Source organism: Rattus norvegicus, chromosome 8 (genome assembly GCF_036323735.1).
Source record: "Rattus norvegicus strain BN/NHsdMcwi chromosome 8, GRCr8, whole genome shotgun sequence".
Taxonomy (NCBI): Eukaryota; Metazoa; Chordata; class Mammalia; order Rodentia; family Muridae; genus Rattus; species Rattus norvegicus.
The window spans coordinates 117,854,210-117,874,220 of record NC_086026.1 but is presented as its reverse complement, the minus strand read 5'-3'; the positions used below and the strand labels follow the sequence as shown (position 1 = coordinate 117,874,220).

Here is a 20,011-nt window from a genome sequence, read left to right as displayed (position 1 = left end):
TACAAACCTTCACTTAAAATACTACAGCACCATCCATACGTTAGAAACGAGTCTGGGATGGTGGCTCACACCTGTGCTTCCTGCACTAGACACTGAAGCAGGACCACCTCAATGGTGAGGTCAGCCAGGACTACAAAGCTCCAAGCCAGACAGAGCTTGTCTCAGAAATCAAACAAGAAGTCACCTGAAATAGGGATTTTTTTTACAATAATTAACTTCAAATCACTTTCAAAACTTATTGTCACAAATATCTAATGTCACCAAAAACACTAACAGTAAGTAAGATTCATACTTAAATATTATAAGCTTGGTATGGTGGCTCTTACCTGCAACCCTAAGCTAAGGGAAACTGCTACAAGTTCAAGACTAATTAGGCCACAATCTAAGTTTCCAAGCTAGCCTCATGTAGAGTGTAATTGTCTCTAAAATAAGTAAGTAAATAAATAAATGAAACTCAGTTATAGTTGGGACTGACAGTATAGGCCTATAAACCCAGTTACTGGGGAGACTGAGGAAGGTTCAAAGTTCAAGACCAGGCTAGGCTGCAGATGATCATACCCTGACAATGTAATAAAACTATCTCAGAAGTAAAATCAGAGTTCGGGACATACTTCAGCAGCACAGCCCTTGCCAAGCACATGTAATGATCAGGGTTAAAGCCTCAGGCTGAAAAGTAATCAACCAGTTAAAATTTAGAGGCTAATAATATAGCTACAAATCAAAGTTAGGTTTAATTCCCAGTACCAAAGACAGATAAGTAACACAGTTAATTATTAATGCATTGGTATAGCAATTGAGTTCCACTGGACAGGAGCATTAAGAGGAAAGGACAATATTAGGAACTTTTTTTTTTTGGAGACAGGATTTTGTTACATAGCCTAGACTGGCCTCAAATCTGCAATCCTCCTACCTCCTGGGAATGTTTCATTACAGGTTTGTCACCTCATCTACTTCCGATTTTTAAATTCAACATTTATGCACAATTTGTCATCATTACTAGTAGCTATAATACAACAGAACTAAATGTACTGTCTACAAAAACCCATTGATCTTAAATTAGTCTTCTAATGAAGTTAACTCATCTTTTGGCTCTAGTCAAAAGACTATTTTGGCTTTTTCTACTCAACCTCTTCTTACTTCAAATCCACCTGATAGGCTAAGAGGCACCTGAAAATCTGTTCTTTTAATAACTTACACCCCTAATAGCCAAGCTGGACTTTTAAAGGAGTTAATGGCAAACAGAGAAAGTATAAGGACTATAAAAATACTCCCAACAAAACCACTCTCACACGTGTACAAACCATGGTGCACTTAATACAAGCAGATTCTCACCAATTCCACTTAAAATTGAGTCAAAGGGCCTACAGTGGCCTGAGAACATTCTAGCTGGACCTCATTATTTTGTCTTTGCTAACAGTAAACTCCCAAAAACCGGGTCTTAAGAAAACTAACGGGGGCTGGGGATTTAGCTCAGTGGTAGAGCACTTACCTAGGAAGCGCAAGGCCCTGGGTTCGGTCCCCACCTCCGAAAAAAAGAACCAAAAAAAAAAAAAAAAAAAAAAAAAAGAAAACTAACACACTCAAATACAAGGCCTAGCCAAAAAGGAACTATTTACAAAAACAAAAACATAAAATTTGTATGGTAAATGGACTGACCAGATCCTCCCCAAATATGCACAATCTGCATGGTAAAGAACTGAAAGTAACCTAGAACCCCTGATTTAACTGACAATACATGGAGAATAACAGAAAAAATAGTTCTAGTCTAACCTTCAAACATTTTAACTCTCACCAGGAATGGTGGCACACACCCAGTGATCCCAGCAATGTTCAGGAGGCAGAACTAAGAGCACTGTGAAAATTAGAGGCCAGCTTCATCTACAAATTAAGTTCCAGGTCTCAGGTCACACCCAGTGTCCATTTTTTAAAGTCTTAGGTCAATGGTTCTATTATCACACCCAATGTTCTCTCTGCAGAGTAGTAAGCCTTTTGAAAGACAGACAGACAGAAAAGGAAAGAGAAAAATTTCCTAAGCTCAGTCCCATACCTACACATGGAATAGTTTTTTTTCCCCCAAGTCTAAAATACTACACTAGGGGGAAAAAAAGCAGTAAAGTGGATATGTTCCTATTTTCCCCTTCCAGATTTTTGAGTAGAGGTCATGTAAGTTGAGCACTAGACTTTGATCCAAAGTTAGTTGTAGGGCTGGAATGAAGCTCAGTGGTATAGCACCTGTTCACTATGCCCCAAGCCTTGAGTTTAATTTCAAACACCAAAGAGGAAAATAAAATAGGAAAAAAACAAGCTCCAGATATTTTATGTCTCTACGAAACGTCGCTATTCCAGAGAAATCAAATCCTCCAAACTTCTCAGAGTCTTCAACATTAAAACCTAGCCTTGTATTTTTAATTTAATAATACTTAGTGTCAAATGCTCAAACTAGCCATGTGAAAGGTGAAGAAACATTCCACATGGTACATACACATTTGGGCATGTGACACTTAGTGGCTAAAAATTCTCACCACATACAGCATCCTAAAGTATGAGTTTTCCCCCTTCCAGATTTGCATGGGGAGTGTATATTATATATGTATTATATATTATACATGTCTAATATATATATAACATGCAATAAACACATTTCAAAAGAATGTCAAAAGACAGAACCAAATAAATAACCAACAGGTCAAAAATTAATGAGAACTATTAGAAAATACAATTAGAACCAATTCTGGGGCAAAAAAAAAAAATAGTGTCAAATTTTCCACTATAAACTACTAAACATGAACTGTTTCTTAAAAAAAAAACACTTAGGAGCAAAAATGCAATTTTATGAAACCGACCTGAAAGGGAAACCCATCAGTGATTATTAATTGAATTATTAACTTTAAGTAGAAATGCATCTATTTTGATGCGACCTCGCCAAATTAAGTGGTTTTTTCGACTGGAAAATACCTTCCCCCATACAGTCATAACCGCTAAGATTTCAAAACAATCTTTTACTTACACAACTTCCAATAATACGGCAAAGAAAACAGAAAATCCACCCAAAGCCTCACTGTCTTCACACGGTATAAAACGGTGATTAATGATCCTCGTTCAATGTAAAAGGCAAAATGGAGTTGTACAAGAGTTTCTTGCCTATTTCAACTCCCGACAGCCACACGCGCTTCGCAGTGGTAGGCTACCCCAGCGCGGTCGCGGGCCGGCCGGGAGCCCCCGCCCAGCCCGGCGCAGCCCTGAGAGGAAGCGACGGGGAGGGCGGGCGGCTAGGGCTCCACCAGGCCCGGCCGGGCGGGGGAAGGGGGACTGGAGGCGGCGGGGCGCGCTTCCGGGGACTGCGCGGGCGGGGCCGCCGCCTCGGGCGCGGGGCCCCAGGTCAGGGGCCGGGGCGAGGGGCTGCCCAGCTGAGAGCAGCAGGTGGGGCGCGACCGCGGTCAGTCGACGGGCCGGAGGCCGGAAAAGTGCCGGCCGGTCAGCGGGCCAGCGGGGCCCGGAGCCGAGGCGGCTGGAGGGAATGCTCCTGCTCACCTCAAGACGACGACTCCGAATCCGGCCTCTTCGCGCTGAGGACGCCTGTCCGCGAGTCCGCGAGCTCCGAGACAAGGGCGAGCAGCTCCGTGGGAGACGGCGGGCTAAGGAGAGAACCGACGGAGGACCGCGGGCGGCGGGCGGGGAGCGCGAGCGAACGAGGGCGGGCGGTGGCGGGAGGGCGGGGAGCGACGTGCGCGCCCCCGAGCGCCCTGCGGGCTCGAGCTGGCGCCAGTCGCGGCCCCGCGCACGCGCGCACACTCCCTGTTCAGCCACGATTGCTCAAGAGTGCATCCACGCCCTAAAAGCCAGACGCTTAACCAATCACGGCAGTCGCGTGGAGCATCACGGGAACTCCGGGGCTATAAAAGACCGAGTTGCTATTTTATACTCACCGAATCACTCATCCTCTAAGTAAGCAGGGTGGGGCTGGGTGCGCCTGCGCGGTTTTAAAACCCCTCCCCAAACTGCCAACACTTCGCGCAAGCGAAGTAGATCTTCCTTGCTTTATATTACGCGTGCGCACTGACAGGCCTAACCCCGGAAGACCATACGCTTGCGCAGTGGAGACTACAGTGACAGTACACCCGGTGGGGCGCTGGCCAGTCATGGCGGAGCCTTGGGCTGGGCAGTTTCTGCAAGCTTTGCCCGCCACGGTGCTCGGAGCGCTGGGCACCCTGGGCAGCGAGTTTCTGCGGGAGTGGGAGACACAAGATATGCGAGTGACTCTCTTCAAGCTTCTCCTGCTTTGGTTGGTGTTAAGTCTCCTGGGCATCCAGCTGGCGTGGGGGTTCTACGGGAACACAGTGACCGGGTTGTATCACCGTCCAGGTGAGGCTCCCTACGAACCTCCTTGGCCCGGCTGTCCCTACCACCACCAGACTGTACCATTGGGTTCTCCTGTGTCCACATAGACTACCACAGCCTCATTGTACCCAGATTTACATCCCTTACCATTTTACACCAGAAGTCCCTCCTGTCCATCATCACGTTGTAACTGTTTCTCAAAACCCTTACTGGGCAATACCACTAGTCCCTAGTATCCCAGCCTCAATCTCTATTGAACTATACCAGTGGCCCCTGACCCGACCCAGGCTAATGCCTGCTCAGATTCCCACCCTCAGCCTCCTGCAGCTCTGGGTGTGTTCCTGCCTCCAGGTCTGGGTGGCCAGAATGGATCCACACCTGATGGCTCCACACATTTCCCTTCATGGTGAGTAAATTTCTGTCTATCCCAACCCCATGCTTGACAGACAGAGAACACTGGAGTGCTGGTAACAGGGAAGAGAACTCTCAGGATGTGAGTGCACCAGCTTAGTGGCCTTTGGGAGAATCCTCCGAGTCTAAAGGTAGAGCTCAGGATTCCAAATGGGGGTTCCCAGTGCCTTTAGAGCCTCTCATCAGCATATTCAGTGGGGATGGATGGTAGTGTTACCATAATTTCAGAAAGATGAAGTGACAGGTCTGTTGGAAACAATTCCCTTGGTTGGGAAGTCCTTCGTTAGGAAAGCAAGAACATCTATTCTAGGCAAGTACTGAACACAGCTATAACCTCCAGCCTACCAGTCTCTATTCTTAGCATAGGACCTCATCAAGTCAGCCTCCTAATCTCTAAAAACAACAGCTTACTTATCAGGACATTTCATTCAGCTAATCTCTGAGCTTCTACCGGATGGCAGAGGTCACAGTAGGCCTGAAAACAAGGACAACTCAGATTCTACTCACTCAGACTCAGGGGAAGCAAGAGATTTATAAGAGAAAGAAGTTCAAATGCAAAGGCCCCAGGGCGCCCTCTTCACCTCTTAATACCTCAGCTGAGACCAAAGAGAAAAAAAGCAGCACAGAATACTGCATAAGAAAAAAAAAATGAGAAAAACAAGGCCCAGTAGCAAGGGGAAATGTAACTTTAGGATTCTAGATCAGGCTGTGATTGTGAACTCTGAACAACTGAGGGGCTGATTCAGCAAGTCAGTAGCCTAATCTAATTTGCTTTTATAACTTCCTTCTTATGGCAAGTAGACAAAGGGCTTCAAGAGTGAAAGCAAGACGTGGTTTAGGAAGGTCGCCACTGTCTTAGCTAAGCACTATAAGGTAGGAAAATGGTAGACCCAGCAAAGACCATGAGAGATCAGTAGAGAAGTCTAGATTCTACCGTAAGCTGTACTGAGCCCAGCTTAGCGAAGAAGGGGCTACAGAAGAACCAATGTCAGGGGCTATTCTGCTATCAATGAAATAACCTTGCTTCTCTCTATTACTTTCAGGGAAATGGCAGCAAATGAAGCTCTCAAAACTCACAGAGAATAAAGGAAGGCAGCAGGAGAAGGGTCTCCAGAGATATCGCTGGGTCTGCTGGCTCCTGTGCTGTACCTTGCTGCTATCCAGACCCCTTAGGCAACTGCAGAGGGCTTGGGGTTGGGGGACTGGAGTACCATGATGCTCCCAGGGTGAGCCTCCACTGCCCTCAGCCTTGCCTCCAACAGCGTCAGGTACTGGGCAGGTGAAGTTTGTCTCCAACAAACGGAAAGCCTTCTTGTCAAGGTCATAGCTGAGAAACATTTTGGTTGAGGAGGTCAGTAGTCCCTTTTCTCACCTTGGCTTTTTCCTGACTTACTCATCCCCTTGGGGATGTGATCTTAAGAGTAGTTTGTCTTTGTAAGAGAAATCTTGAGGTTAGCCAGTTCTGAGATTTAGAAGGAAAGTCCATTCTCCCATGGGCCCTGATTTCCTTGACCTCGCTTTGTAGGCAGAAAGCCAGCTAATCCTGGCCTGGATGAGGGCACCAAACCTGTCCCTCCCTGGCCCATCTAGAATTGTCCAGGTCTGAGGCAGGCGAGGAAGTTATCACTTCCCAACGGACTTATTTCTGTTCTTTTTGAGGACAAGTTGAGTCCCTGAGACATCTCACTAAGAGCCCCTGGCATTGGCTAGCTTCTCCACTGTTTCAGTACCCACAGGCTTCTTTGGTCTGTACTCGCCCCCGCCTAGGGAGGTACTAAGCAGTTAGTGCAGTGACTTCATTGTGCCCTGCTGCCTTATTACTTCCCATCTTGAGAAGGGCCTCGCCCTGAGAGTCCACCAGCATCATTTTAGCCCCTAGGACTATCAGTAAGAGTGAGCTGCAAGCCAGATAGTTGTGGACCCTCCCCCAAGGGGGTGGGTGGCCAATGTCCCCATGAAAACACCACATCCTGAGAGCACTATGGTTCCTAAGAGCATTGTGGTCTTGGATCTGCCTCCTCTAATGGTTGTACTCCTGTCTCTGCTGGGCTACTAGCTACCTCAGGTGTCCACTGTCTTTGTTAGATGTCACATAGCCACCTGGCAGCCATTGCCTACAGGGACTTTGTAGCAGGTGTACTGTGGGTGAAACTATGGAGCTCCTCGTGCACATGTACCTACTCCAGAGATGTCATCTGTGTGGCAGAAAGATGTTCTTCACAGCCTCATGCCCACCCACTGACATCACTACAAGAGTCAAGGTCTCACATTCCACCCCAGGAGCAACTGAAGATGTGACTTATTAAACACAGAAGTGCATCAGTGGTGTGGTTATTCAAACAGGACAAATGTTGTGTACTTATGGGCAACTGGTAAGGATCTTGGGTCTGTTGCCCTTAGATCCAGCATACAGCAATTTGCAGAGGTGAAGAAGTGGCACCAGCTCACTAGAGCGGTGGTGAGGTGCCCAGCAGGGGCAGTATCCCCATTAGGTTTTTGGGCACTTGGGAGTAGGAGAGATTGGGGAGCTGAGTTAGTGTTTCATGTTTTCCAAGCCGGCTTTCAATTCAATATATAGCTAAAGATGAACCTGAGCTCCCCATACTCTCGTCTCCAACTCACACGTGCTAGGATTACAGGGATATACCAGCACACCACTCATATACTCATATACCTGGCCCCTTTCAAGGAGATCCTACTCAGAGTCTGTCTTGGGAGCTAAGAAGATACCCCAGAAATCCAGTGACCAGACAACAAAAAAGCTAGAGACCATGGCAAATAAGAAGGAAAGAAACTTTAATTTTCAAGAGTTAGTAAAGGGGGTTGGGGATTTAGCCCTAGGTTTGGTCCCCAGCTCCGGAAAAAAAAAAAAGAGTTAGTAAAGTATAATTACTGACAACAGCCGACCGAGGTCAGTGCAAGTACTAACCCTGCCATGTCTTGACTGCACAGTAGGCTGGGTTGACTTGGGAATGTGGAAGGGTGAGTCCCATGTTTGCTTAGCCATCCCTGTGTTTGCACACAGGAACAGCCTCAGCCAACACAGAGTCAGGAGTCATTTCTATCTAAGAAAAGGCTTCAGTGTACATTCATGGAAAGCAAAGTGGAGAAGGTGCCTAAGCCCACACTGCCCACAGTAATAGTCCTTTGAAATTAGGGAAGCCATAGTGAGGTAGGTGGGACAGGTGTTATCCTCCACACAGAGCAAACCTTTGTTCCATAGCCAGCACCAGGCAGATGAAGGTTAGTGGGATTGTGGACTTAAAATAGGACAAACATTAAGTATGGTGATTCATCATTGAAAAATTGGGCCCTAAAATTGGAGTGGCTCGTAAGGGAGAGTCTAGATGGGATTCTCTCCCCCACCCCTAAGCAGACCCAGCAAACCTCATTCAGCTTCCATGCCGGGGAGGGGGTGCTACTCCACTGATCTGACTAAGCACTATGGAAAGCCCTCTAGAGAAACACTGCGGGAGGACGGGCTTTTCCATGGGCTGTTTCACTTGAGAGTATAGTACTTCGTGGGCACAAAGGGCATTTTGCTAACCACCGTCATTTGCTGCTTCCGCCGAACTTCCACCAGCAGCTGTGTCCCTGGCCGACTGTACTTGAAGGCCACATAACCCATCGCCACATTCTTCTTCAGGCTGGGTGAAGGGCAGCCACTGGTCACTGTACCTGTCCAGGCATAGGCCATAGGTTAACACCACTCTGCCAGCTCAATAACCCTATCCAAGACACCCGGCCAGCCAGTGTCCCCATCCTGGACCACTTACCAATCACTGCGCCTTCTGTGTTCAAAATAGGACTGTGTGCTCTCATTGGAGCCCCTTCGCATATCAACCCCACACGTCGCCTCTGCACCTCACCCTTCAGCTGGGGGATGATGATTTTGGCTCCTGGGAAGTCCATAGCAACTCGGCGGCGCTTTCCTGGAACATAACACACCAGATTATAAGCCGTAGTCCACCAGAGCCCTAAGCACAGGAAGTCTTCACTACTACTAAGACCCCAAGTGGCAGCCATCAAACATCACTTGGACTCTTGGGCTCTATTCTTCCCCCAAATTAGTCAGCCAACCAACCATCACCCACCCTCTGGAAGCCATATGTAGGATCCTCAGTTTATAATAGGCAAAGCCACAGTAGCCCCTTCAGGGAATGAAGGTGCAGCAAGGCTGAGTCACCCCTTCCAGCCTATACAACCTCAGGAACAGTCATGGGCCAGCTGGTTTTACTAAAGGATATTCTAGCTCTCAGGACCCCTTGAAGGCCAGCCCAGCTCACCCAGTGTCCAGCTGAGGCTGCCCTCCACAGGTGTGGTATGTTCATCGATGTCATTCCCATACAGACAGAGGCCAGCCTCCAGGCGCAGGCTATCTCGGGCTGCTAGTCCTGCCAGCTTTACCTCTGGGTTTTTCAGCAGAGCAGTGGCCAAGTGGACTGCTCCTGCCGCTGGCACTGATATCTGCACGAAGGAACAGAGAGCAGATGGGCAGTGTCTTGAATCCTGTCACTCCTTTTACCACTTTTGGTCACATAGGAGTAAAACTCTCTGCCCCTGCAGTCTATCCCCCATTTCCCCCACTCCTATGCCTCTTTCTGAGACAGTTAGCCAAGCTTGGCCTATAATTTATGATTCTAGTGTTTCTATTCCCCGGGTTCTGGGAATATAGGCATGTACTATCTGATCAAGGCTTTACAACTATACTTGTCTTAGGATTTTGTTTTGGCTTTGTTTCCTTTGAGCTAGGCTCTCACTATGTAGTCTTGGTTAGCCTGGAATTCACCATGGAAACCTAGCCATCTTGAATTAAGATGTTCCTGCTCAGGGATGTGATACCATGTAGAATAACTACTTCTTGACGCACCTCAACACCATCCTCTCCTGTGTAGCCACAGCGGGTCACACGACAGCCAGACACACCGAACACCTCCATCACAGCACTGGTCATGAAGGGCAGTTTCCTCATATCATCTGTCACCCCAGCCTGTAAGACCTGTGCTGCAGTGGGTCCTAGCCCAAAGAGAACAACCAAAGAAGTCGGGCCCAACACCCCCTGGACTACAGCCCTTATTTAGGAAGCAGAACAGGTCCCAAGCAAGTCCAATTCTGCAAGCGGAGGGAGAATGCCCTTGTCCCTACAGCCTTGCAGGAGGTGAAGGGAGAAGCAATGCTTAACTCTGGAGTTGTGGTGTAAAACATCACACCATCCATACCCTCCTCTATAGCTTCCATGCAAATAAAGCCAGGCAGGCAGAGTAGGTCCACCCCGGCACCCTCACCTTGCAGAGCTAACAGGGCATTATCTACCACCTCCAGGCCTACATCAAGGCCCCTGTTCTGGAACTCCTTGACCTTGTCCTGAAACATAAAACAGAAACACATCAGTGTCTGTTGTTGTAAAACTATAAAAAATAAAAAAAGTATTCTAGTCTTTTACCTCGCTAGGTCTGGCACCTCAGTGCCCCAAGATATCTGTTAGATACCTTGGCAGAAACACATCCCAACTCCATGGTGGCCCAGACCAGCCGCCCCACACTCCATTACACTTAAATCTACACATGAAAGACCACACAACACAATAATCTTTGACCCAATTGGTAAGATATAATTGCCCACCTAAACATACAAAGCCCAGTACCATCCATCCCTTAAGAACATTTGTAACAACCTGTAAAGGTACAGTGTGGAGTCTTAACGTCACCCGCCATATTGTCCTGCCACAGCTTCTCTCTCCTCCCTCTCCTCTCCTCCTTTCTCCTCTCCGTTCCAGTCTCCTCCTCTTCCTTCAAACTTTTCTCCCACCCATCCTTCCTTTTCCTCCAATGACAGGCCTCCTTCTATCCTGTACCTGCCCCTCACCTGTATTTTACAAATTCAATGGGGAGAAGGTTCTGATGAAGTCACCTTATTCCCCAGTGAGTGACTAGGCAGCTATCCTTGGGGCAGTGGAATTAGCATCAAAATACAGATAACTCCCGGGCAAACCACAAGTGTCTGCGACCATTATTGAGCTCCCACTATAGACTGGACATTGCAGACCCTTCCCCTCAACAGAAGATGCTCATTTCAGGGTGAGCTTTATCTCTCCACCTCTAGTTCCCATCTCCAAACTCTGGTGTGTACCAGAGAGGGCCTACTCTTCAGTCTATTGACTGTTCCTTTATTCAGAGTCATTTTCTTTCTTAAAAAAGATTTATATATTATATATAAGTACACTGTAAATGTCTTCAGACATACCAGAAGAGGGCATCAGATCTCATTACAGATGGTTGTGAGCCACCATGTGGTTACTGGGACCTCTGGAGGAGCAGTCAGTGCTCTTTTTTTTTTTTTTTTGGTTCTTTTTTTCGAAGCTGGGGACCGAACCCAGGGCCTTGCGCTTCCTAGGTAAGCGCTCTACCACTGAGCTAAATCCCCAGCCCCGCAGTCAGTGCTCTTAACCACTGAACTATCTATCTCTCCAGCCCCAGAGTCATTTTCTGAGCCCCTATCTACACTGAACTTCTTTATAAACAAATAACACAAAGTACCTAGAATAAAGCACAGCAGCGGGGCTGGAGAGATGGCTCAGTGGTTAAGAGCACTGACTGCTCTTCCAGAGGTCCTGAGTTCAAATCCCAGCAACCACATGGTGGCTCACAGCCATCTGTAATAAGATCTGATGCCTTCTTCTGGTGTGTCTGAAGATAGCTACAATGTACTTATATAGAATAAATAAATCTTAAACAAAAACAAAACAAAACATTAAAAAAAAAAAATAAAGCACAGCAGCTATACCTGCATGAGAGCCAAGTCCTTGTCCCGGCAGCCAGCATTGGATACTACATACAGGTGCCCCTCAGAAGTATTGGTCACAATCAAGTCGTCTAGGATGCCTCCAGCTTCATTAGTAAACAGAGACAGCGTTCCCTATGAGTAAAGCAGAGTATCCTTTGTCTCCATGTCCAGGAAGTCAAAGACAAGCGTGAGCCAGAAACATACTTAAATCCATTCAGCTACCACAAACTCATGAACACAGCCCTGGGTGAAAGGTATAAGGCTAGGGCCTTCGGTCTTCATCTGTCAAGTAAATCCTCACCCCTCCCATTTTAGGGGGAAGTCTCCCCAGACTAGTGGGACCTTCAGCTCCCTCACTACTCGGTTCTGACTCTATGAGACCTAGGAACTACTGCTTCTCCCTACCCAGTAACTCCACCCATATGCCAACTTCTGTGGCTTCAAAAACCACCTTCATGATATCACAGGCTCCCACCACATCCTTCAGCAACGGTTAAAAAAAAACAACACGGGGCTGGGGATTTAGCTCAGTGGTAGAGCGCTTACCTAGGAAGCGCAAGGCCCTGGGTTCGGTCCCCAGCTCCGAAAAAAAAAAAAGAACCAAAAAAACAACACATGTGGGGCCGGAGAGATGGCTCAGAGGTTAGGAGCACTGACTGCTCTTCCAGAGGTCCTGAGTTCAGATCCCAACAACCACATGGTGGCTCACAACCATCTGTAATGGGATCTTCTGGTATGTCTGAAAACAGCTACAGTGTACTCATATAAATATAATAAATACATCTTTAAAAAAAAACACATCGTAAGTTGGCTACTGGATGGACAAAATCTGAGACTGATAGATCACATGAACCACTTAGGGATCTTGGTAAAACCAAGGTTCTGGTTCAGCAGGTCCAGAGCAGTGCCTTAGTATATATATGCCTAGAAGATGGAGAGGCTCCCACTTTATTAATTAGCAAAGATATAGGCAGCATGAGAGGTCAGGGAATATAAACGGTGGTCTCTGGCCTCCCAGTGGAGTAAGGCTGGGATAGTGCTTCTCCAAAGCTGTCTGAATATCCGAAAATGACCCAAAGACCCATCAAGGCCTGTCTCTGTGCCTCTTACACTTGAGGCAAAGACTTAAGCTGTTTACTGGCTCATGACGAGAAACACCCATTGAGAAGAAATAAAATGGGCCTACCTGGTTAGGCCTTAGTTCCGCAATGTCTCCAACCACTATATTCTCCATCAGCCTCACTCGGTCACAGCCAAATATCTTGGTCTAGGGGAAATAGGGGAAGCCCCAGGCCACTGCAATATCTGGAATCTAAAAAGCTGCAAGGCAAGCATCCTCTGGCCTCCCACAACACAGACCGCCCAGAAGCGACTGATTAGTCTTTTGGTTCTGGATGGGGCAGAGGTCCTACCTTCTCAATTCCTCTATCCCTCCCAGCAAGGTCTAGGAATTCAAGAGGCCCTACCACCTTACTGAGATACCCAACCAATTTCCAAACCAACCACTCTATGTCTGCTCTAACAAGCCCCAGGGCATTAAAACACACCGCAGGAGCAGGCAGGAGAGATCAAAGATATATCATCGGATCTCCCGAGTTAGCTCTCTACAGTCCCTAAGACTTGTCTAAGATATCCTCAAACGGAGCTGCAGAGTGCAGTGCTGTAGGCGGGAAGAAGGCCCAATCCTCCCAGACTCACCTGTAGCATGTGGGACACATCAAAGAGAGAGCAGTGACGGCGTGTGTGCAGGTGTGAATCAACATGACTGTCCCGGTATTGCACAGGCAGACTCCACCCTGCAAACGCCACCATTTTCCCTCCATGGGCTAGGTGGAAGTCATAGAGTGGAGTCCTGCGGAGTCCATCCTGTGGACAGCCAGACTTAATGCCACCAGGGCCCCATTCACCATCAGTTTCCTTCCCCCACTCTCCAAGACCAGTAACAAACTCCAGCACCCTTTATCCCACCTGTACAGAACTGAATGGACGACTCTGGACCAAGGGTTGTGCCTGAAGGCGAAAACCCAGAGGGGCTACCACCCTGACTGTCCGCTGCATTGTCACCCGCAACTGGTGCAGCCGGCACACTGAGGCCACTTCTCTGCCAGGCACGCTGGGAGATGTAGTCCAAACCTCAGCTTGGACAGGTCTTTCTAGTCTGAAGGGGATGGGAAAGGGGCGGGAAGCCCATAGGGCAGGCTGGGATTTAAAACTGAGGCGGACTCTGGATGGCCTCAGGCTCTTCCTCAAGCTAATCAAAGGCGGTTCGAAGCAGAATAGACTGCCTAGAACCAGAATTGGGGGTTAGAACTCCCTGCCTCCAGAAGGTTAAAGTTCTCCAAACAGCGGAAAAGCCTGAATTACACATTCAGGTCAAATAGCAGTGGGAGGTGGAGCGATCACTAGAGGGTGAAGCCCTCTGGGCCAGCACCATACCCTAGCGGCCTAGTCTTTTATAATGGTCTCTAGCTCTCCCCATAGGCACAAGCAGCCAACACAGCCATGTATTCCACAAGTGTTTATTGATCTTGCTGCACTCTAGCTCCTGCTCTGGGAACTTAGGGACACAGCTGCGCATTATGCACAGTCCCTGCCACCTCAGGACCCTCTTTACTCATTCCTTCTGAAGACCATTGACTCCCTGAACACAGGACGGTGTTAATTATCCTTTCAGAAAAGAAAAAACAAACAAACAAACAAAAGACCCAAAAAACAAAAAACAAAAAAAAACTGAGTGGGGCTTAAACTACCGTCCTGTAGCTGAAGACAGGACCTTTAAGAGGGCTGACTGCAAGAATGCAGGGTAGCTATCAAAAGGTGGACAGACTTTCCCAGAACTGCTGCACTTACTCATGTGCAGTTTTCCAGTTCTGAGACACCTTGCAGCATAGCTTAAGAATAGTTCCCAGGAAGAACTAGAGGGAAGCGGTTTGATCACGGGAAAGAGCAGCAGTCGTCTTCATTTAGTGGTTGCTCTGGGGTAATGGAGAGCCTCAGCCTCAGTGAATATCAGTGAGACGTTTGTTTGGACGCACTCCCCCAGGGTTGCTTTCTCGTCACTCTGGGCAGGATGGGCAGAAGCAACTGAGAGAAGGGAAGAGGAACACGGAAGTGCTTCATGCTGAGTCTGATGACAAACAGGCCGGAGGGAGGGAGGACTCGTTCTCCGCCCCCGGCTGTGCCAACAGCACCTGCCCAGAACTGACACAGGACACTTTTCAGGAGCCAGCCTAGGGACATAAGCATTCAAGCTCCCAGGAATCTCATCTTCACACCCTAGGCTGGTAGCAGACAATTTCAAAGGGGGCTATTTTCTTTCTTCTTTCCTTTCTTTCTCTTTTTCTTCCTTCCTTCCTTCTTTTTCTTTCTTTTTTAATATGAAGTATCACTATGTAGCCCTAATTGGCCTGGGATTCACTGTGTAGACTAGGCTGTTCTTGAACTCACAAAACGCTAAGATGAAATGACAAAGGCTATTAGCAAAAGGGAGGCTGGGGGTGAGGTGGGAATAGAGGGTGTGTCTTCCCCAAGCTTCCCAGGTCAGGAGTGTCAAAACAGCAGTGTCTTCCTCAGCTACATATGACAGGTTTATCTCGGCAATGGGGGAAGGGGTAGAGGACTGGGGTGTGCATATTGACAGGACAATCCAGAGGAGCTCAAGGATTCAAGGATTCTAATTCGAACCGGTGAATTCTGAGAGGAAGAGACTGGATTTACATGTCGGACAGTCAAAGGCAGAAAGTGCCCCCCACGAGGAATTCATGCTAAAACAACTGGATGGATGTCAAGAATTCCTAATCTGTAGATTTTGCCCAGATAGAACTTGGATGCACAGGGAACGTGCTTCGGCCTCTGGTGGCCAAACCCCACCTAGATGGGCACAGAAGGCCAATGTCTCCAGTAGAAGCTGCTGCTTACGTGTAGGAGAGTAAATTCAGATCATAACAGCCGTCCACCTGCAACAGAAGAGACCATCAGTGCTGAGCTGCTCAAAGCAACGTAAGCCAGGCAGAGGAACGCCATCACTCACGTCAAAGCGGCCGATCCTTGTGGAAGTATGATTAGCCCGGATCATCTCTGTCAATGCCCACATCTGCTGCACCTCAGAGGAGACTCTGCTGGGGTCTGGGAGACCCTGCTCCAGAAGAAAGGAATAGTGATCATGAATCTCTCCCCAGAAGTGCCCTCAGAGGTATAAACATGGAACACTCCAGATGAAACCAGTAACAGTCCCAGATAACTTGCAGAACACTGATGGCCTGATATTCCTTAAACAAGAACCATGCTTAAACTAGGGATGAGGGAATGACTCAAAGACCACAGAGCACCCAAGAAGACATTGAGCATGGGTCGTGGGTGTAGTCTCAAATGTCTGTGGTGTTGGGAACCAAACCCAGGACTTTGTGCCTGCCTGTTAAGTATTCTACCACTGAGCTACATCTCCAGGCAGCCCCGGGATAGCCAGAGGGCCACTTGTTTGTGCTCTGAACATTCGAACCATGTCTATATGGTTAATACCCAGTGTTAGAGAGCTTACCTCAAGGCGGGGAGCAGGCTGCTCATTGGACACTGGGTGGGAAAGCCACTTGGGGAAAGCCAAGGAGGGGCTCTGCAAAGCAAAGGCACACAGACCTGAATGAGGCGGAATCTAAGAGCTCTGGCACCTGAGAGCAAAGAAAAGGACCCTTGAGTCTCAGACTCTGGGAAATCCATGTTCAGAACCATCAAAGGGACCCTCAAATTACTAAACTCTTCTGATATGCAGAAGGAGAACCCAGGAACATAAGTCCATCCCAGTTCCTACAAGTAGTGAGTGGTCTCAAAGGTCAGGGGATGCTGACACAGAACCTCACCTTTGATCATGAACTCCTGCATTCACACTCCAGCCTCCATGAAGGCTTCCTTCGGAGTCTCACCAACCTTGCCTGTGACCCACCCTAGAGCCCCATCTCTAGCCAGAGCTAGAAGCTTTTAAGGTAAAGAGTTAGCCAGTAAGTTTCTGAGAGCCACTTGCCTTTGGTCCTTGCTGGTAGATTTGCAGTTCCTCCACGGAGAAAGACAGCCACAGTGGTGACGGCTGCCGCAGAATCAGACGCAGCTCCAGTATTCTGTTCATGTCACACAGCATCTGACACACATACAGAAGGACTCACTGAGCAGGGTGTGGTGATGCGTGCTTTTAATCCTAGCACTGGGGAGGCAGAAACAAGCAGTTCCTTTCTCTGAGTTCAAGACCAGCCTGGTCTACAAAGCAAGTTCCAGGATAGCCAGGGATACACACAGAAACCCTAATCTCAAAAAGACAAAGCAAAATAAAAATCTTTTCAAAAAACAAATACATTAAAAAAAAAAAAGACCCGGTTCCTTTACCAAGAACCTCCCAATCTACAGTAAAACCAAATGCTTCTCAAAGCCTTTATGAAGGACAGAACAAAGCAACTGCCTGAAAGCCATAGTCCAGCCCAGTTTTGCCCCACTCTTCCCTCCTGCTTTTCTGCCCAATCCAAGGGCAGGATTCCTTATCTAAGATTCCCTGGCCATGCTGAAGCCCAGCTGACCTGGTGCTTGAACAGTGACACATACTCCTGGGCTCCCTCCTCACTGTGTGGGTCAGGCATCAAACAGTAGTCCCGCAGACAAGTTACCCACTTGGCTGGTGTGTGCATCAGGGTCTGCTGACGAACGCGGATGCTCAAAAAAGCTGTGTAGTAATTCTTAAACGTGATCTCCTGCAGCTAGAATACACACAGCCCACCGTTAAGACAGGAGGCCCAGTGATACCATCTCCTCCTTTTAGAATGTATACTTTTGCTAACCAATTCAACAACTACTGGGGCCCAAACATAACCTTGCGTTCCTAAAAAGTGCTCACAGATCTGTAAGTCATGCAAACAAACCATCCCCAACATATCCGAGATGGTATCAGAGGTCAGAACCTTAACCCTGAAGGAAGCACAAGAGGGACATGGGAAACCCCATGAGGGCGAGCTCGCTAAGTGGACCAGTGAAGGGAGGTGAGGTAATATCCTGGGCTGAGGGTGTGGCTCCGTTGGTGCAGTGCTAGCCTTGTCTAGCACGTTTGAAGTTCCAGGCTAGACCGCACAGGACTGCATAAACTGGGCGTGTAATGGATACCTGTAATCTCAGTGCTTGGGAGGTAAAGGCAGGAGGATCAGAAGTTCATGATAAGCCTCAGCTATTCTTAGCCACTCTGGGATTTCTTTTTTTTTTTTTTTTTGGTTCTTTTTTTCGGAGCTGGGGACCAGCCACTCTGGGATTTCAACGGTTCCCTACCACTCCCAAGAGTAGCTTCTTTGTAAAAAGTACCACAGTGAGAGAACCTGTCATTCAGCCTGGCAATAGTAGAGATTCTTCCCCACACACACACACACACCTCTCTCTCAGAATTAGCCAGCTTAGACCAGAATAAGAATAATAGTAGGATAGTGCACTGTAGGGGCATGGGGAGCCAGGAGGCTGGGTAGCCTACAGTATCGACTGCCATAACAGTAGTTTTCATCACTGGATGCACACCAGAGTCACCTATGGAGCTCAAAACGAAAGAAAACAAACAAAACACAGAGATCAGGATTTGGTTCCCAGCACCTACATGGCACTTTACAGTTCCAGGGGATTACTCCAGTTTCAGGGGATTCAGAACCTTCTTCCGGCCTCTACTTCTACTGGGCATGCACAAGGTATATAAGCATACATGCAAACGCAACACACATAAATTTAAAATAAACCTTCCAAAATAAAATTATTAAATAAGTAAATAAAAATATAGATGTCAAAGATCCACCTCAAACACACTAACTCGGATTTTCCAAGGTCAGATGAATTAACTAGGTCTCCCCAGTCCATGGTAAGCAACATCTTGGGAGAGAATGACATATTGTAACACAAAGCATATAGGGCCAAGAAGGTGGGTGAAGAAAGAATCCTACTCATTAGAGGTAGGCTTTGTCTGTGCTGAGGTCATGCAAGGCCCTGGCACTGTCAGCTGAGATGGAAGCGCAACTAGGGATTGGAAACAAGTCACTAGGAGGACCTAGATGAAGGCTAGGTTGCACCTGACCTGTAGCAGGAGCCATCAGAATGGGTACGTTTGCATCATTAATGATCCCAGCTATGGCCAAAATCAAATATCCTCTCACTTGTACTGAGGTTCAAATTATATTTCCAGTAACATCCTGGACACCGGGTAGAGACGCTGAAGAGGATAGAACGGAAAACACTAGTCTATTTAATAAAATCTATTAATAAAGACTGTAAATGCTTCTAAATAGGGCCAATTCGCAAAAGCAAGAGGCACGTTAGAGGCAGTGTAAACGCCTAGGAAACGCCCAAGTTACTAGGTATTCCCCGCCCAGAAGCCTTGACCGCATCTATGTGGGGCGGGGGCGGGGGTGGGGGTGGGTGGGGGGTGGTAGGGATTGCTCACCTCGAAAGGCGCGACGTTGGGAAAAGTGACATCGACGACTAGCACGCCAGGCCGACCTTGGGAGGTCCTCATGTCGCCCACTTGCAGGGCGACAGTGCTTTTCACATGACAGGGCACCACTACACGGGACATGATTTGGGAGGCTACAATCAAGCGAAATCACCGCTAACAGTCTCCATCCAACCACTAGCCCTTATTGGCGTCGCCTATCAACCAAGAGAACTACAACTCCCAGGCGACATAACGCTTGTAACAGTCTAGCCAATCCCGATGGTCAGGGCAGGTCGAGAGTCGGAAATACCAGCGGAAGTTCTTCTTCAACCAATCACACGTCTGTAAGCCCCTCCCAGGCTGCTCTGGGCAACCGTCGAGCCGTTCTTTATCAAAGAGATCCAGAATGCTTTGGGCTGGCTTAAACCTTCCTTAAATTCGGCTACTTTATTAGGTTAAAATGTATAAAACAATTAGGCGGTTGATGGCGCTTGCTTTTAGTCCCGCATTTGGGAGGCAGAGGTAGGCGGGATTCTGACTTCGAGGCCAGCCTGGTCTACAGAGAGAGTTTCAGGACAGCCAAGGTTGTTACACAAAGAAACTGTCTCTCCGTAGCATACACAAAATCCATCTGGGTACAGCTATCTGCAATTCCAGACCTAAGGAATTTGTCACCCACTTCTGGCCTTGGAACAATTGTTTCTTTGGTTCTTTTTTTTTTTTTTCCTTCGGAGCTGGGGACCGAACCCAGGGCCTTGCGCTTCCTAGGCAAGCGCTCTACCACTGAGCTAAATCCCCAACCCCCAATTGTTTCTTAAAAATACAAACAAGATAAGGTATGTTGGTGCAAGCCTTTAATCCCAACATTGAGGAGGCAGAGTCAGAAGCAGGTAAATAAATCACTGGGTGTTTGAGACCAATCTGAGCTACAGAAAGAGGTCCAAATCAGGGGCTGGGGATTTAGCTCAGTGGTAGAGCGCTTACCTGGGAAGCGCAAGGCCCTGGGTTCGGTCCCCAGCTTCGAAAAAAAAGAACCAAAAAAAA

At 47.8% G+C, this 20,011-nt stretch overlaps 4 protein-coding genes across 23 annotated transcripts in view; 1 reads left to right on the top strand and 3 right to left on the bottom strand.

The window, feature by feature from the left end:
* The window catches only part of Rhoa (ras homolog family member A), a 33,756-nt gene extending 30,083 nt beyond the window's left edge, over nt 1-3,673 (bottom strand). For 7 of the 11 annotated variants that reach the window (XM_063264790.1, XM_063264789.1, XM_006243700.3 and 4 more), the window contains exon 1: nt 3,532-3,673. The gene's annotated coding sequence lies outside the window, so the exon portion shown is untranslated. Of the gene's footprint in view, nt 1-3,007; nt 3,149-3,531 lie in introns of those variants that run through there. The other 4 variants (XM_063264792.1, XM_039080714.2, XM_063264791.1 and 1 more) reach the window with 1 other exon arrangement.
* On the top strand, nt 3,089-7,068 carry Tcta (T-cell leukemia translocation altered). 6 transcript variants are annotated; one of them, XM_039081328.2, is made up of 4 exons: nt 3,089-3,945; nt 4,064-4,362; nt 4,690-4,744; nt 5,793-7,068. In XM_039081328.2, exons 1-4 carry the CDS (start codon nt 3,089-3,091, stop codon nt 5,833-5,835), a joined length of 1,254 nt encoding a protein of 417 aa, XP_038937256.2. In that variant the 3' UTR covers nt 5,836-7,068. The 6 variants fall into 6 exon arrangements, with proteins under 6 accessions (XP_038937256.2, XP_038937255.2, XP_038937254.2 ...); XM_039081327.2 differs by having other exon boundaries at nt 4,666-4,744; XM_039081326.2 differs by having other exon boundaries at nt 4,642-4,744.
* Nucleotides 7,069-7,528: 460 nt separating this feature from the next.
* On the bottom strand, nt 7,529-14,521 carry Amt (aminomethyltransferase). Of its 3 annotated transcripts, none has more exons than XM_063265321.1 (9): nt 14,383-14,521; nt 13,231-13,398; nt 12,719-12,799; nt 11,533-11,664; nt 10,035-10,113; nt 9,620-9,765; nt 9,036-9,216; nt 8,526-8,681; nt 7,529-8,427 (listed from the first exon to the last, which is right to left on the bottom strand). In XM_063265321.1, exons 2-9 carry the CDS (start codon nt 13,342-13,344, stop codon nt 8,249-8,251), a joined length of 1,068 nt encoding a protein of 355 aa, XP_063121391.1. In that variant the 5' UTR covers nt 13,345-13,398; nt 14,383-14,521; the 3' UTR covers nt 7,529-8,248. The 3 variants fall into 3 exon arrangements, with proteins under 3 accessions (XP_063121391.1, XP_038937253.1, NP_001014026.1); XM_039081325.1 differs by lacking the exon at nt 14,383-14,521 and adding an exon at nt 13,501-14,036 and having other exon boundaries at nt 13,231-13,413; NM_001014004.2 differs by lacking the exon at nt 14,383-14,521 and adding an exon at nt 13,501-13,784.
* On the bottom strand, nt 14,036-20,011 carry Nicn1 (nicolin 1, tubulin polyglutamylase complex subunit). 3 transcript variants are annotated; one of them, XM_039082065.2, is made up of 7 exons: nt 18,977-20,011; nt 17,091-17,267; nt 16,547-16,660; nt 16,070-16,141; nt 15,563-15,667; nt 15,451-15,488; nt 14,036-14,616 (listed from the first exon to the last, which is right to left on the bottom strand). In XM_039082065.2, exons 1-7 carry the CDS (start codon nt 19,106-19,108, stop codon nt 14,589-14,591), a joined length of 666 nt encoding a protein of 221 aa, XP_038937993.1. In that variant the 5' UTR covers nt 19,109-20,011; the 3' UTR covers nt 14,036-14,588.